Here is a 17,401-nt window from a genome sequence, read left to right as displayed (position 1 = left end):
ACGATGACACAGCTTCTAGCACAGGTTGCACTTTAATTCATAACATCTCTCTTCCCTTCAATTCACTGTTCTTGTTCTCTACCATCATCATTCAGTAACCTCCCTTCCTTTGATGTTTATTCATTCCATATTTGTCAGTACATTAAGATTTTGGTATCCTTTTTAGAAAAAATATACCTGTAGGATACTCTTCTTCCTTCCTCAATGACTTCAGTACCTGGTTCATAGTCTTTCCTCCACTTCTCTTGTTCCCATAATAGGACTTCAACATACATATTGATACTCTCTCAAACATTCTGATTTCACAGTTCCTCAGGTTCCTAATTTCCTTCCACCTCACCTCACCCAATCTTATCATTTATAAGTGTTGCACATCCATGTTCATGATGTTTACAATTCCTTCATCTAATCATAATCTGTTTTCATTTCAAGTCTCTCTCTGACTTACAACTTCAAAACCTATTCTTTGTCCTCACTGTGATGTCCAATCCTTCCACTCCTCAGTCCTTTACCAGTTCATCACCTCTGCACTCTTCCCTTCCCTGTCTTGGCCTCTTGATGAGCTAGTTCATTTCTACACTGTCCTCTTCTTTTGAGTACCTTGCCCCTTTATTTTATCTTGCCCTTCCAAATCAGCTTTGAATCACTCCTATAATCCTCAACCTTTGCAGACTTGCTCATGAGTTGCTGAATGAAGCTGGAGAAAAATCACAAAATAACATAGGCTGAGTCCACTACAATTTATGTCATGTTATCTCAACTGGGGCCTCTGTCAAGTCAAATCCTTTTTATACATTCCTAATTCATTCACTATCCCAACTCATCACAGCAGCTTTTCCAAAACATTTTATGCCTTCTCAGGTATGCCCATCCCCCACATTCTCAGCTAAGAATATTGCCTCATGTTTCACTGGAAAAATTGAGGCCATTTTCCCCTTCTCCCCAGTTTCTCATCTCACATCACTCAGATGCTTTCCCCTATTTCAATTTTCATCTTTGTTTCACAAGAAGAGGTGGCCTATCTCCTTGCCAAAGCTAACTCCTTCAATATGCATCCCAGTCTTCCTGTCTTCTCCTGAAGTTTGCCCCCTTATCCCTAATCTTCAAATAATCTTCAATTGCTCTTTGTCTACTGGCTGCTTCCTTCCTGCCTAAAAAAACATGCCTATGTCTTCTCATTCTCAAAAAACTCATGTGATCCATCCTTCTCCACTAGCTATTATCTCTTTTATAGCTAAATTGAGAAGTCTGTCTACAATAGGTACCTCTACTTCCTTTGCTTTCATTCTCTTCTTAACTCTTTGCAATCTGGCTTCTGAGCTCACTATTCAAACAAAACTGTCCTCTCTAGCTTACTGTTGATCTCTTTATTGACACATCTAGTGGGCTTTTCTTCAGTTCTCATCTTCCTTGACCTCTCTCCATCTTTTAACATGGCTTTCTCTTCTTTTATCCATCACATCCACTAAACAGTGGGAATACCCCCAAAACTCTGTCTTGAACCCTTTTCTCTTCCCTTTCTTTATTATTTTATTTAATGATCTTATAAGCTCTCATGCTTTTATCAATCGTATTTCTTAAATACGTAAATTTCTTAATACGTATTTCTTTAAATAAATAAGCTCTCATGCTTTAAATAAATAAGCTCTCATGCTTTTATCAATCGTATTTCTTAAATACATAAATTTCTTAATACATATTTCTTTAAATAAATAAAATTTCTTTAAATTCGTAAATTTCTTAAATTTTGTAAATACGTGGATGACTCTTGGGTTTACTCTCCAGGCCCAACATCTCTCCTGACCTCCAGTCTTGAATATCTAACTGCCTTTTACATATCTTAAACAGGTTGAAAACATTAATTTAACATGTCTAAATTCAACATGTCTAAACTAAACTCATTGTTTTTCTCCCTATATTCTCTCTCCTTCTGAACTTCCTTATTACTGCAAAGGATATTATCATTTTTGCAGTTAACCTAGGTTTACAACCTAAGTGTCATCCTTGCTTCCTCACTCTCTCTCTCAACTCTCATATATAATCCATTGTCAAATCTTATTGTTTCTATCGTTATAACATCTTTCACATATATCCCCTTCTTTCCCTTGATTCTGCTACTGATAGAGGTTGACAAAGTCCAGGAATCCCAAGAATAGAGTTCCCTCACAGTCTAGTCTGGAATGAATTCAGGGACTCAAGCATTATTTAAGTCAAAGTAGCAAAGATTTATTGTTACCCCCTTTTTAGCAGGCAAGAGTTCTTAGAGAACCTGCAACCTTAGAGGGGTGCAGTTAAAGTTTATATAGGATAAAGTATAGTAGAATATGTGCCAAGTATGCTAACTAAAGGTGATTCAGGGAGGGATGAGGGAGTGATTAAGGAGTGATCAGTTCTTGAAGGAACATGCAATTTTAGTATCTACTACTCAGGCGTTTTACCTAGAGTTCACTGGAAAGCCCAAGGGGAGCTACAGAAAGGTGTGGTTTTAGGCCTGAAATGTTACTAAGTCAGCTAGCAGTTAGGCTGACTGAAAAGTACCCAGGCTTCCCCTATCAATGTCTTGTTGGGCAAGATAAATATAAGGCAGTATAGATGTGTCTAAATCTAAGATTACATATGACAGGTCAGTGAGTAGTAAATATCTTTATGATCCAGTACACAGCTGGTTCAAACTAATAAATTCTATAGGTGCAGCTGGCTACTGTATCAGGAAGAGAGATAAGTATTTTGCTAGGGCATGCTGCCCTTGAGCTAGAGAGAAAGTACCTGAGAAAGTGTTTTAGGCTAGGGAGAGATATGATTTTTAGAGATAAATGTGATTTTAGAATTGGAGTCCAAGCACAGGCACCCAAGCACCCCACCACTACAACGCTGGTTCCCCCTGAACTATTGCCAATAGGCTGCTGATTATCTCACCTCTCATCTGAACTATTGTAATAGCCTGCTAGTTAGTCTCCCTGCCTCAGATTTCCTGTCTATGTTCTATTTACCTACCAAAGTGATTTTTATTATAGCACAGATATGATCATATTACTCCCTCACTCAATAAACTTCAGTGGTTTCCTATTACCTCCATGATCAAAAATGAAATTTTCATTTTGGCTTTTAAATTTCATCACAACCTAACCTTACTGACAGTGGCCTCCTTGCTGTTCCTAGCATACTACTCTTCACCTCCAAGTTTTCTTTATTTTCAATAGTGAAATACCCTTCTTCACCATCTTAGTCTTCTTGCTTCTATCATAAATCTCAGCTAAAATGTCACCTTCTGTTGCTACTCTTAACACTAGTGCCTCCCCTCTGATATTGCCTCCAATTTACCCTGCGCATTTCATCTATGTGCATCGTTGTTTGCTTGTTTTATCTTCTATTAGAGTGTGAGCTCCTTGAGGGCAGGGGCAATTTTCACCTTTCTTTGTATCCCTAGCACAGAGTAAGTACTTAGTAAGTTGACTGGTATCGAAATAGAAATGAATACTATTTTATAGTAAGAAATAATGAGATAGATGGTTTCAGAGAAACCTAGAAAGATCTATATTAACTAGTTAAGAGTGAAGTGAGCAGAGCCAAGAGAACAATTTCTGTGATAACATCAATAACATAAAGACTTTGAGAGACTTTAGAATTTTGATCAATGCAATAACCAACTCTGATTCTAGAGAACTGATAATGAAATGTGCTACCCTCCTCCTGAGAGAGAAATGTCAGACTTAGGGTGCTGAATGAGCCACATATTTTGGGACATTGCCAATATCAGAATATTTTGTTTTGTTATTTTTTTAACTGGGGTGGAGGAAGGGAAATAAGATTTTTGTTACTAAAATTAAATTAAAAGTCACACTGAATTAATAATAGTCTTTTATCATCTTCCCCGCCCCCCCCAGTCAACAGATACTAATAATATAAATTGCTTTCATGTAGAGGTGGTGTGTGAAATTTTTCATGATCTAGAGGTTAAAAAAAAGTCTTCTGGTTGCCATCCTCTAAACTAACGAGTAACTTGAATGTTTTATGACGCAGACAATTCATGGTTAGGGAATGGTTCAACAAGTTGTGGTATGTGAATATAATGGGATATTATTGTAATATAAGACATGATGATTTGGGATGGAAGTTTCTGAGAACCTTGAAGAACTTGCATGGATTCATGCAAAATGAGGTGAGAACCCAGGAGAACAATTGATGTAATAACAACAGTCTTATAAAGACAAACAACTTTGAAAGACTTAAGAACTCTGATTAACACAAGGACCAACCACATTACTAGAAGATTCGTGATGAAAGATACTGCCCACCTCTAGATAGAAAGGTGATGGACTCAGACTGAGGCATATATATTTTTTGGACATGACTGATGGGGGAGATTTGTTTTGCTTGACTATATCTTGTTTGTAACAGGTTTTTTTTTTTTTTTCCTGTGTGTGCTTTCTCGGTGTGGGGAGAAGTTGGGAGGGAGAGAATTAAAACTGAAATTAAAATAAAATTGAATTTAAAATAATTGATGGTTGATGCAATTCATTTTTCTCAAGGTATGCATCTCTCTGATGAGAGTGACCCAACACAACTTTGAACCCAGTTCACTTCTCTTGATCCTTGCATAGACATCTAAGTAAATGCAAGAGCAAGGGAGACTGGCAATCTTCATTTTATAACAGAGATTTAAAGTATCCTTTCTCAATTGTTTGCTTGAGAACCCTGGGTTAAGCTTTGTGTAATTAATAATAATTGATATTTAGGATTTGCAAAATGCTTTGCATAGATTGTGTCAAATGATCCTCTCAAAAGTTCTATGAAATAGGTACTACAAGTATTATTATCCTTATTTTACAAATGGAAATTGAAATTCAGAAATGCTAAATGATATTCCCAAGGTTTCACAGTCAATGTTACAGTTAAGTTTTGAACCTGATAGTTCTCTTGATTCTCAAGTCTAATGCTCTTCTTTTGGAGGATACATAAACTTACCAATTAAATATAAAACAAACTTCTTTTATGCTTTGAAAATATTTTGACAAGATAACTTGAACTCTTTTTAAACTTCATGGTTGGTTAAACTTATGTGGAGTCATAAGAACAAGTCTCACAATATCTTAATTAGTACTAAGAAGAAGCTCATTTTTGAGGCAACACAAGACTGGGCCAGTCTGAACAAAAAGCTTTGAAATATTAGAAAGTTACTAACCCTCAGGCTGTATTCCTCATCTAGCCCTGTCAATCAACACACCCTACTTCCTGTCCTACTCACACACTATTTTCATAGAGATAAAAGGGTGATATGATTTTTATTGATATACCAAGAACCATCAAGTCCATTTACATTATTTATTCATTTATTTATTCAGTAACGATTTATTAAGTACTTTATTAGCATTGGCAATACAAAAAAAATGAAAGCCCTTGCCTTTAAGGATCTCATATTTTTATAGAGGGTGACATATACGCAATAAAGAAAATATAAAATATATACAATATAGGTACAAAGTAATTTTTAGCAATTGGTTGGACATCAGGATAAATTTCTTGTTGGAGATGACATTTGAGCTAAATTTTGAAGAAAGTTAGGGATTCTACAACATAGGAGTGAGGAGAGGGTGAATTTGATGCATGGAGAAACAGAACCAACAAGACATCAATTAGTTTGCCATAAGATATTAGGAAAAGGGTAGAAGAGGGAAGGCACCAAGGCCAAGAATCTGGTGACTGGAAGGACAGTTATGCCCTCAACAGAAATATGGATGTTAGGGTTAGAGTAGGTTTTGGCTGGGTGGAAGGTGGGGGAGAGAAAATAATGAGCTCTGTTTTGGAAATGTTTGTTTGGGATATCTATGGCAACAATTGGGAGAGAGAAAATTGGGGAAAGCATTTATTATGTGCCAGGTACTATTCTAGGTTCTGTGGATATGAATAGAAAAGTGAGACAGTTCTCTTTTCAAAACATTTATCTATGAGTTGGAGACTCATTTGATTCAGGTCACTTAGGTGAAAGTATGAAGAGTAGAGCTGAAATTGCATTATTGCAGTGGCATTTCTGTGGTACCAGAAAAGCCGCAGAGGCCCAGGCAAGTAGCAGAATTCAAGGAAACTATTCACTGTTATAAGGTGACAGTAACCTAGTGTCTTTTTTTTCTTTCAGTGGATTTAGAAGAGGACTCAGATGTTTCATTACTAGACAGCCTTAAGGAATCACATCACAGCTGTGAGATCTCCTACTCTAGGCCCCACACTTTTTCTTTTTCCAGAACCTCAAAAAGCCAAGCCTTCTTTGATGGAAAGGACCAGATGGAAGACTTCAACTTCAGTAGTAAGATGAATATTTCAGAGAAAATCAATACACATGACTTATGGGAAAGTCACTGGAGTTCAGGAGAACTCAGATAGCATGAACTTGCTAGGGAGGAGACTTCTCAGAGTGGGAGGTGAGAGGAGGTTTTTGATACTAAGAAACTAAGAAATAAGGAAATAAACATCATAACAGAAATACTGAAGGAAACAATAATCAGGGGGAGGGGGCATTTTCACCACTGTGAAATGACCATCACAGGGCATTCTTTCTATTTCTTCATGTAAGACATTGTATCTATGACTAGATTTTAGTTATTCAGTGTGAATTTACTGACCTCCTACTATGTGCTCAGCAATCTGAACTATGGGGATACAAAAGAAGTATGGTGCATAGTTCTGACTTTCAAAGATGTTAGTCTAGTTGGAGAGATAAGACTACTTAACACATGAGCAAATCAACAATGAAACAATAATTATTTATCACAGTTTGAATGTTCTTTAGAGGTTTCCTAGAGGTAGAATTGGCTGAGTTATACTTTACAAACCTGGTTCATTTTTTTTTATGTGGAGGAGAAATAGATTGAAAATTGGTGCAGTCTTCAGAAACGAATATATCTATTGTAATATATATCATATACAGTATGAGTACTATGGTAATTAACCCTATTTGATTCTCAGGAGGTAGGAATCTCCCTAGAAAGAAATCCAAGTGTAGATGCTTGTCTTTAAGTGAATGCATAGTCATCAGAGCTTGAGAGTTTACTTGTAGAGTTTCTGCTCGTGATTAAAACTTCGAACTTATTAAGCATGATATGTGAGAAGCAACATGACAGGGAGACCTGGCTTAAAAGTCCAGCTTCAGAAACATACTGCTATATGTGCACAAGTGTAATGAGAATGGGAAAAAAAATTATAATGTAATTTTAAGATCTTCCCTGCCCCTAGGCTAAAGTGCAACTGGAGCCTGGAGTGGGAGGCTTGTTTTTCAGTAGATACTTCTTGATTGGCCAGTGGGTCAATAAGGTTGTTACATTCTCTGAACCAGGAGAAGGCTATATAAGCCCTGATGTGTAGCTTTGTTTTGGGGCTCACTTTGAGAAGTGTTCTGTGATTTGATCTGGATTCTGGGAAGCCATTGTTGAGAGCCCCCCCTCGGCTTTGAAAAACCCAGATGTTGAAACCCAGATGTTGATTTGGTATGGATGTAATGGTTGGACAGTTTGGAAATCTGTCTACTTGATCTGTTTCTCTGTCTTGATAATTCTGTCTGTACACTTTGGAGTTCAGGGTGCTGACCTTTTTCCCCTGAACTAGGTAAACTATACATATTTGACTGATTAAAGTTAACCCATTTTGAGTTGCTTTCCTTTAACAAAGCAGATCCAAGAACCTGTGTGAGCAGCCACCCTGGGGACGCTGGGGTGTTTGCTGCTACAACAAGTAACTTAACCTCTGTTCTCCATGCAACTCTGTAAGATTATAAATTGTTAATGAATTGCCTGTCTTCAGCAACAGAGGAAATTTTCTCTGTAGCAGTTCTTTACCCTGCAGAAGTTTTAGTTACCAATAAACAGATCAGTTAATTGGAAAAAGAAATAAACTTATGATTGTAGGTTGGTGTGAATATGAGTAAAATGAATGAATGAGTATAGTTAAGGGAATTAATACTTGAGTGTTCAGGAGATGGCCACATTTTTTCCCCAGGAAGATATCAGGTTAGTTGCCTGCCTGAAATTCGTGTAGTACCTCAAGTTTGTCTGATAGAAACTTTTGCAAGAATACTTCTATGGTTTCAAATTTAAGCTATTTACAGAAATTCTACTTCTTCACTATTCATTGATTCATTCAATTAGCAAACAATATTAGGTACCTGCTATGTCCAAAACACTATATTAGATACTGGAGAAAAAAATTAAATAAAAAATGGTGCCTGTCCTCATGGTTCTCATAATCTAATAATGGGATAAGAAACAATTACAGATAATTATAATACAAAATGTTATATGACAAATGCATTAGGAAAGCTTACAATTAAGTGTTATAGGAAGTTCAAGGTGAAAAAGATCACTTCTGGCATGTAGATGAAGAAAGATTGCATGGAGGAAATGGCATTTAAGTTGTGACTTACAGGATGGATAAGAATTCAACAAATGAAGCAAGAAAATAGAGGAAATTACATCAGTAGGGAATTATGTGAGCAAAGACACGGGATGTGTTTTGTGTACAGAATAAGTAGGGTTTGGCTAAATCATAGAATATATGGATTAGAGCAATATGAATTAATTCTGGAAAGGTAAGATGGTCCCAGATTGAGGAGGGCCTCAAATACCAGACAGAAATTTTCAGGGAAGAAGAGGAAATAGATGCTTATTAATTTAAAAAATTTAAAATTTAAAAATGGCATTTAAACCTTACTCAACAGGCAACAAGATTTCTAACAAGAAATCTAAAGATTTCTCAACAGAGGAACTGTATGATCAGATAAAGATTGGGTTAGCATTGATAGGAAGGACAGAGTACAAGAAAAAAAGAATAGTGGGGTTAAGATCATTGCAATAGTCTAGACAAATAGTAATAAAGGGGTCTACTAAGTTTGGCGCAATTGAAAATGAAGGGGATGGATATACATATGTATAGATGTTGAATCTAAAGTATTTAGTAATTAAGTATGAGAAGTTAGGAAAAGAAAAGAGGCAAAGATAATATTAAGCTTTTGACAATGGGAAATGAAATATTGAAATTAGGAGGGACAGGTTTAAGGGTAAAGATAATAAATTTGATTTTAGATATGTTGAGCTGAAGGTGTCAGTGAAAAGTCTACACTGATTAGAGACTTATAAAATTTCAGAGTTGGGAGAGTCCTTAGAGACATTTTAGTCTAGCCTGCATCTGGTCTCTAGGAAATGAAGGCCTCTAGTCAGAGTGAACTCACTACTTCCTGAGGAAGCCCATTCCAATATTGGACACCTCAAACTGTTGGCAAAATTTCCTTGCATTTGAAGTGAAAATTTGGCTCTATAATTTTCACTCATTATTCCTTGCTCTGAGTTCAAGAAAAACAAGGCTAATTCTTCTTTATTTTAGAACATTTCAAATTACTTGGAGACTATTATGCTTCCCCTAGGCTAAATATGCCCAGTGAACAAACAGTTCACACACACAAACATACCCCCCCCCACACACACACACACATACACATATAGTTCACATAGTCACAATCCTGGTCTTGAGTTCAAGAAAAACAAGGCTAATTCTACTTCCTTTTAGAACCTTTCAAATTACTTAGAGACTATTATGCTTCCCCTAGGTTTGTTTTTAAAATTTTCTAGGCTAAATATGCCCAGTGAACAAACAGTTCACATGTGGCATAGTCACAATCTTGGTCTTCCTTTTTTGGACACTCTCTTCCTTTATAAAAGTAATATGTAATTGGGAAGGGGGACTAGTTTATACTTTCATACTAGCTTCTAATATATGTTTCTCTGTCTCTGTCTTTCTACCTTTAGTATCTGTCTCTCTATATATCTCCCTTCTCTTTCTTCCACCCCTACCTTGTAATGGAATATATGTCTATAATTTTTTGAGATGAATAAATCTTTGGAAAAATAGGATCTATCAATAACATTACTAGTTTGTGAGCACTGCTTTGAGTTTCCTCTTCATTCCCTTGGATGAATGGGAAGAACTTTGTAAAGCTATGTTGTTTGTATGCTTATGCCTTTGTATGCTTATGTTCAAATTGGTGAATGGTGACATGACTTATTGAAGCAGGAGAGTAACTTCTGATTGGCTGAAAACTTGGTGCCAATCATAAAACTTTTCAAATAGGATAGATTTGGGCAGCCAGAAGTCGGATGGAGACAACCTTTTACAAAAAAAAAAATTGTAATCTGTCGGAGACTAAAATTCAGGCAAGTCATAATTTTGATGTCTGTCTTTGAAAAATTGTTTTTATGCTGTGTGGAAGAAAGGTCCAGTGTTATATGGGTTTGGGAGGAGAAAAGGAAGGGAAGTGAGTAAGTATTTATCATGTACCTAGCTTGTGCTGGACACTGTGCTAAGCACTTTACAAGTATTATCTCATTTGATCCTCATAACAATCCTGGGAGGTACATACTATTATTATCCTCATTTTACAGTTGAGAAAACTGAGGCAGACAAAGGTTGTGACTTGCCCAGGTTTATACAACTAAGTGCCTGAGATTATATTTGAACTCAGTTATTCCTGATTCGGGCCTAGCATTCTATCCACTAGGCCACCTAGCAGCCTAACTACTGAAATTCAGTAGGTGAATTTAGTAAATCTTAGGAATCATTCAGTTAATACTAACTTTATTTTACACATATCATAATCACATTTCTGAATTTACTAATTTTCCTTCTAAATAAGTTCCCAGAAGAGTCCACGAATTCTTATGAAAGTATATGACACTGTAGATAGAGGGGGGAAAAGAATTGAGTGTTAGAATCAAATCAATCAAATTTGGAATATGGTGAAAATCTAAAATTATTGACTTGTTATGTGATTGGACAGTTGGATCAGACATTTGAGCTAGAAATTCTGATACTTAGAGTATTTAGATTTTACTGGAAAGGCACCAGTGCTTGGGGTAGATTTTCTCCTTGAGATAGATTCATTTGTGATTCGGTGGATTGGTCTTGGATATTCTTCCCAGACATTAACAGAAGCGTAAAGTTTTGGAAGTTTGTTCAAATTCTTGGTTTCTAATTAAACCTTGGAAGAGCCTATGTGCCTGTAGTTTGTAGTTAGGAGAAATCTCTTGTCCCTGTCATCCTTAGTTAAAGACAGATCTGGGCTTGATGATTTGTTAACCAATAAGTTTGTGGGTACTAGGGATACTATAATAACTTTGAGGAAGAATTTGCCCCCTCTCTCAAAAAGCTAATCACATCCCAGGTTTTTCTCTGTACTTCTATGTAAAGTAATCCTAGTATCTATTTTCCTACATCACTTAGGAATAGAGATCACTTACAAACCTCTAATCTCCTTACCTTTTATATACATCCATCCATTTCTGCACTGGACCCACAGTTGCTGTGGGAAAATATGAGAGTGGCAATGGGAGTGGGATCTCTCCTCCTGAAAAGAATGCAGGGAAAGGCTGGTGCCCTGAAACTCATAGATAGGTTTAAAAATGCATCCAACAATCCATGATTATGAAAAATTCAAGTTTTCCTTGTCTAGCTTAGTACCCTGTGATGAATGAAAAAGCAGAGAAACAGAATTTCTGAGTAATTATTAGTCAATTTGTTAATTAGGCTAGCTAATAATCAAAAAATTGATGGTCAATGGTTTCTTTAATCAAAGACAAAGACATGAAGAGACTGGAAGCCTTAATATACTTTTGGAAAATGGAGTGCTCTTGAAAGGTGAAAAATCAACTCCAATTGATTAATTAATGAGGGTGTGGGCTAGAAGTATTCAGCTTCTTCTGTTAAGAATGGCTTGATCATGAGATTCAACTGCTTCCATCAGTCTGGACAAAGGAATGCATTTCTACTCAGACCACTTTGATTGATTTTCTCTTTCATGAGCTAGGTCACCCTAAATTCCAATTGAGGGGTACAAGGGCATGGGCTCACTGCTTTGGGGCAGAAATTCACCTAGTTGAGATTCTGTTTGCACTCTAAACAGGAAGTAAGATCTCTTAGTTGGATGGGGTCCCATCCAAAATTGAGGAGTATGTTCCTAGAGAATTTTGGCAATCTTATCTATCAGCATTATGGCTGTATGACCTACAGGAGCTGGGCCCTTAATGAGGAAATAAAAAGCCTGGATTATAATTAATAATGTGTTATTGATATAATAGAAAATAATAATTTCTCTCAACATATAGGTTCATTCCATTTTAAAAATCACTTTGGGGCATGGGTCTAGTAGTGGCATTAATGTATCAAAGCGTACACAGAGTTAAGTTATTTGGGGGCCATAGTTTCAAATTGTTTCCATAATGGTTGACTCAGTTCATGGTTGCATCAATAGTGTGCTAGCATGCTTGTCTTTTAACAGCCTCTTCAATAATTGTTATTTTCCTTTATTTGTTATCTTTACCAATTTCTCAGAAAGCCTTAAAATTATTTTAATTTGTATTGTGGTTTTTCATTAGTAATTTGTAGCATTTTTATTTGTCTGTTAACTGACTTGCCTTTTTTCTTTTGAGGATTGTCTGTTCATTTTCTTTGATCTTTAATTAGGGAATGACTTTTGTGCTTATATGTTTGCATCAATTCCCCATATATCTTTATGTCAGATATCTATCAGAAATTTGCTTAAAATATTTTTTCACAATTATTTTTTCCACTTCTGATTATAACAGAAGTCCTTTATTTGTGCAAAATGTTTTGAATTTTATGTCTATTTTATCTCCTATGATCCTTTCTATTTCTTATTTCATCAAGAACTCTGTAAAAAGTACCACTTTTCTTGCCTCTCAGATTTGTTTACAATGTGATCTTTTATATTAAGGTCATAGATATGCTTGTAATGTACTGTGGAAATGGTATGAGATATTGGTTTAAACCATATTTCTGTAAAAATGCTTTCCAGGTTTCACAGTGATTTTGTCCAATAGTGAATTCTTGCTCCGATAGTTGGCAGTACTTGGATCTAACAAATACTGTAGCACTATATTTTGTTATTTCTAGGTCTCATATACTTCTGCTCTACTTATCAACTTTTTTATTTTTTTTTAATACCAGGACCAAATATTTTTTATGATTGCTACTTGGATTGTATAGTTTGGATTATATAGTATAGCTAAGCCCTTGTCCTCTCCACCTATTTTTCATTATTTCCCTTGAGATTGCTGATGTTGTTTCTTCAGTTGAATTTTGTTATTATTTTATCTAGTCCTATAACATAATATTTTCAATCAAGAAACATTGTTTAATGTTTCCTGCTATGTGCATGAACTGTGCTAAGCACTGGGGAAAGGAGGCAAAAGACAGCCCTTGCCCTGAAGGAATTCACAATCTAATGAAGGAGAAAATAAATATGTACAAATAAACTAACTATATATAACATAAACAAGAAATTATCTACAAAGGGAATTGTAATGGTAAGAGAATTTGGAGATATTCCCTGCCCTTTAATAGGCCTCACTTCAAGCACAACAAGAGAAGCTTGCTTAGGGAAGACTTGTTTTTCAGGAATGCCCACCTTTTGTTACTTTGTAATTAGGCAGTGGATCACAAAGGTAGTGATGTTCTCTGGCCCTGGAGAAGCTATATATACCTCTAAGGCGAGGTTTTGCTTTGGGACTCTCTTATGGGAAGAGTTATGTGATTTGGCCAGATGAGACTGGGTAGCCCTTGTGTCCCCTGGCTTTGAAAACCCAGATGTTGGTGTTTCTCTCTGGTAGCTAACACTGCTCTGTCTGTTGAATTGTATTATTTTCTCTGTATACATTTTTTGTAATTTCCTTGTAATTTCTTTTTGTATTTTCTGAAGTTCAGGGTGCTGACTTTTTCCCCTGACCAAGTGAAATTATATATATATATATATGTTTGTTTGTTTAAAGTCAGATTGATAATCGCTATTGAGTTGCTTTCCTTTAGAAAAGCAGATCAAAGAACTTGTGCTAGCAACCATTTAGGGTATGCTAGTATTCTTGCTGATACAGGAAGGCATTAGAATTAAGAGGGGTTGGAAAAAGGCTTTCAGTAAAGATGGGACTTTATTTAAGATTTAAAGAAAGCCGGGAGCCAAGATGGCGGAATAGAAGCAAGACCTTCCCACGGCTCTGGCTTCCACCTTCCCCAATCCATGTAAAAAGGGGACTCTAAACAAACTTTGGAGCTGCAGAACCCACAAAATGACACAGAGAAGCTAACCTCCAGCTGAGGACAGCCCGGCAGGCCAGCAGGAATCAGCCAGCACAGCACTCTGGGAGCCTAGTCCAGCCCCACCAGAGGCTTTAGCCCCAGAGCGGGCCTGACCAGCCGTCTGCCAGAGGGACTCCAGATCAGCAGCAGCTGTGGCCGTTTCCAGATTTATCAACACATAGATGCGAAGGACAAGGTGAGAGGCTTGTGCAGTCTGGACTTTGGGACCCAGTAAGTGAGAGTGCGTGGCTTTTACCCCTGGGGTGAGAAACTGCTGAGACTCCGGCACAGCCAACCAGCACCAAGTTGCAGCTTCAGCTCCTGGCCTGCAGAGTGTAGGGGGACCAAGCACCAGTCTGAGGGGTAATCTCTCTTGCTTTAACCTGCTTGGATCTGGATTGCAGTCTAGGGTGGAGGTCCTGGGGTGTGTGTACAGCTTGCCAGAGCGTGTAGATACCTCAGAGAGGGCACCCATCTAATACCTCCAGCAGCTGAGAAAACCCCAGCGTTTGGGATGAAAGCTCCCCTGTCTGGTGGCAGAGTCCTACTGTGGCAAAAAGCCCAAAAGTCAGATAATTGAGTGGCAAAATGAGCAGGCAAAGGAAACAAAGTAGACAGAAGATTCCAACATTACACTCCTATTTTGGGGACAAGAAGGAGCAAGGCATGGAACAGGAGGAAAACAGTGAAGTCAGAACTCCTGCACCAAAAGCTTCAAAGGAAAATACAAGCTGGTTACAAGCCATAGAGGACTTTAAGAAGCAGATAAGAGAATTGGAGGAAAAGTTAGGAAGAGAAATGAGAACAATGCAAGAAAATTATGAAATGAGAGTCAACAGCCTAAGGAAAATAATACCTTAAAAAAAAAAAGACTGACTCACATGGCAAAGGAGGCTCAAAAAGGCAATGAGGAGAAGAATGCCTTAAAAAGTCGAATTTGCCAGATGGAAAAATAATCTCAAAAGCTCAATGAGGAGAATCATTGCTTCAGAATTAGTTTGGAGCAAATGGAAGCTAATGACTTTATGAGAAATCAAGATGCTCTTAAACAGATCCAAACAAATGAAAGAATAGAAGGCAATGTGAAATATCTCATGGGAAAAACCACTGACCTAGAAAATAGATCCAGGAGAGATAACTTAAAAATTATTGGACTACCTGAAAGCCATGACCAAAGTAAGAACCTAGAAAGCATCCTCCAGGAAGTTCTCAAAGAAAACTGCCCTGATGTTTTAGTACCAGAGGGCAAAATAGAGGTTGAAAGAATCCACCAATCACCTCCTGAAAAAGATCCCAAAAAGAAAACTCCTAGGAATATTATAGCCAGGTTCTGGAATTCCCAGATTAAGGAGAGAATATTACAAGCAGCCAGGAAGAAACAATTTGAATATTGTGGAAACACAATCAGAATAACCCAGGATCTGGCAGCTTCTACACTGAGGGATCGAAGGGCTTGGAATGTGATATTCCGGAGGTCAAGGGAGCTGGGACTAAATCCAAGAGTTACCTACACAGCAAAACTGAGTATCATGTTTCAGGGGGAAATATGGTCATTCAGTGGAATAGAGGACCTTCAAGAATTCTTGCTGAAAAAACCATAGTTGAATAGAAAATTTGACATTCAGATACAAGAAGCAAGAGAAGCATGAGAAGATAAACAGGGAAAAGAAATCATAAAGAACTTAACAAAGTTGAACTATTAACATTCCTACATGGAAAAACAATAATTGTAACTTATGAAACTTTTCTCAGTAGTTGAAGGGATTAGGAAAAAAAAATATATGTCTATATATGAGGGTTTATGGGCATATGAATACATATGTGAATGTGTGTATATATGTTTACAGGTATACATAGATAGAGGGCACAGGACCAATTTAACAGGAAGGGATGATACTTGAAAGGTGAAATTAAGAGGTGAGAGGAATATAATGAGAGGAGATGGGGAGAGACAGATTGGGGCAAACTATCTCATACAGAAGAGGCAAGGGAAAATGGTTACAATGGAGGGGAAAAATAGGAAGGCAAAAGGGAATGGGTCAACATTATTCCCATTGAATCTGGCTTGAGGAGGGAGTGAAATACACACTAAATAGGGGATCTCACACTCCAGGAGAATGGGGGGGGGGGAAGGGGATGAGAGGGGGGATGATGGAAGGGAGGGCAGGCTTGGGGGGAAGGAAGTTGGAAGCACCCACTTTTGAAAAGGGACAGGATCAAAGTAGAGAATAGAACAAGTGGGAGGTGGGATAGGAGGGAGGGAAATATAGTCAGTCTTTTACAATATATCTACTACATTATTGTTTTGCATTAGCCACACATGTACAACCTATACTGAACTGCTTGTCTTCCCAGTGGGGGTGGGTGGCGGGGGGGGAAGGGAATGAATCTGGAATTGATAGTTTTAAAATCAAATATTCAAATATATGTATATATATACATATATATATACATGTGTGTGTATATATATATATATATATATATACTATTATTTATACCATCTTACATGTAATTAAGAAATAAGATATACAGGCACTGAGGCATAGAGATCCACTGGAAAAGTCAAAACGCGTATGGGAGAGAGCAGATTGAAGGTGGAGATATCCTGTGGGACTGTTGTTTTGGGGGGATGGGTGGGGGAAAAACGGGGAGAAAATTTGTAACTCAAAATCTGGCGGAAACGAATGATGTAAATCAGAAGTTAATAAAGCATTAAAAAAAAGAAAAAAAAGTAAACTAAAAAAAAAAGAAAAACAAAAAAAAAGATTTAAAGAAAGCTAGGGAAGATAGTACATGGAGATGAGGAAGGAGAATATTCCAGAAATGGTGGACAGCCAGAAAAAAATGCCCAGAGCTGAGACATGGAATGTCTTATTTATGGAGCAGTAAGGAGGCCAGTGTCATTGAATTGTGGTGAGTAACGTGTAAAATGACTGGAAAGGTAGGAGGCGACTAGATAATGAAGATCTTTGAATGCCAAGCAGAATTTTGTACTTTACCTAGGAGATAACAGAGAGCCACTGGAGTTTATTGAGTAGGGAGAAGTTACACAGGTCAGACCTGCATTTAGGAAAATCACTTTAATGACTGAACAGATGATGTATTATAGAGAGGAAATTTAGGCACACAGACCCACAAGATAGTCCAGGAGTGAGGTGATAAGTTCCTGTATCAGAGTGGTGGTAATGATAGAAGAGAGAAAAGTGCATATTTGAGAGATGTTCCAAAGGTGAAAATGACAAACCTTGGCAAAAAATTGGAAATAGAGGGTAAG

At 37.1% G+C, this 17,401-nt stretch overlaps 1 protein-coding gene across 1 annotated transcript in view; it reads left to right on the top strand.

The window, feature by feature from the left end:
* The window catches only part of FBXW10B (F-box and WD repeat domain containing 10B), a 143,080-nt gene that overhangs the window by 6,979 nt on the left and 118,700 nt on the right, over positions 1 to 17,401 (top strand). Inside the window, exon 2 of the mRNA XM_069076700.1 lies at positions 6,134 to 6,301. Within this exon, the coding sequence (XP_068932801.1) occupies positions 6,134 to 6,301 (168 nt within the window). The remainder of the gene's footprint in view (positions 1 to 6,133; positions 6,302 to 17,401) is intronic.

The sequence above is a fragment of the Petaurus breviceps genome, unplaced genomic scaffold (genome assembly GCF_028583685.1).
Source record: "Petaurus breviceps papuanus isolate PSGF00001 unplaced genomic scaffold, PetGlider_PUasm1.0 90925, whole genome shotgun sequence".
NCBI classification, from domain to species: Eukaryota; Metazoa; Chordata; class Mammalia; order Diprotodontia; family Petauridae; genus Petaurus; species Petaurus breviceps.
The sequence above is the reverse complement of the archived record's forward strand: the minus strand, read 5'-3'. Positions and strand labels throughout refer to the sequence as shown.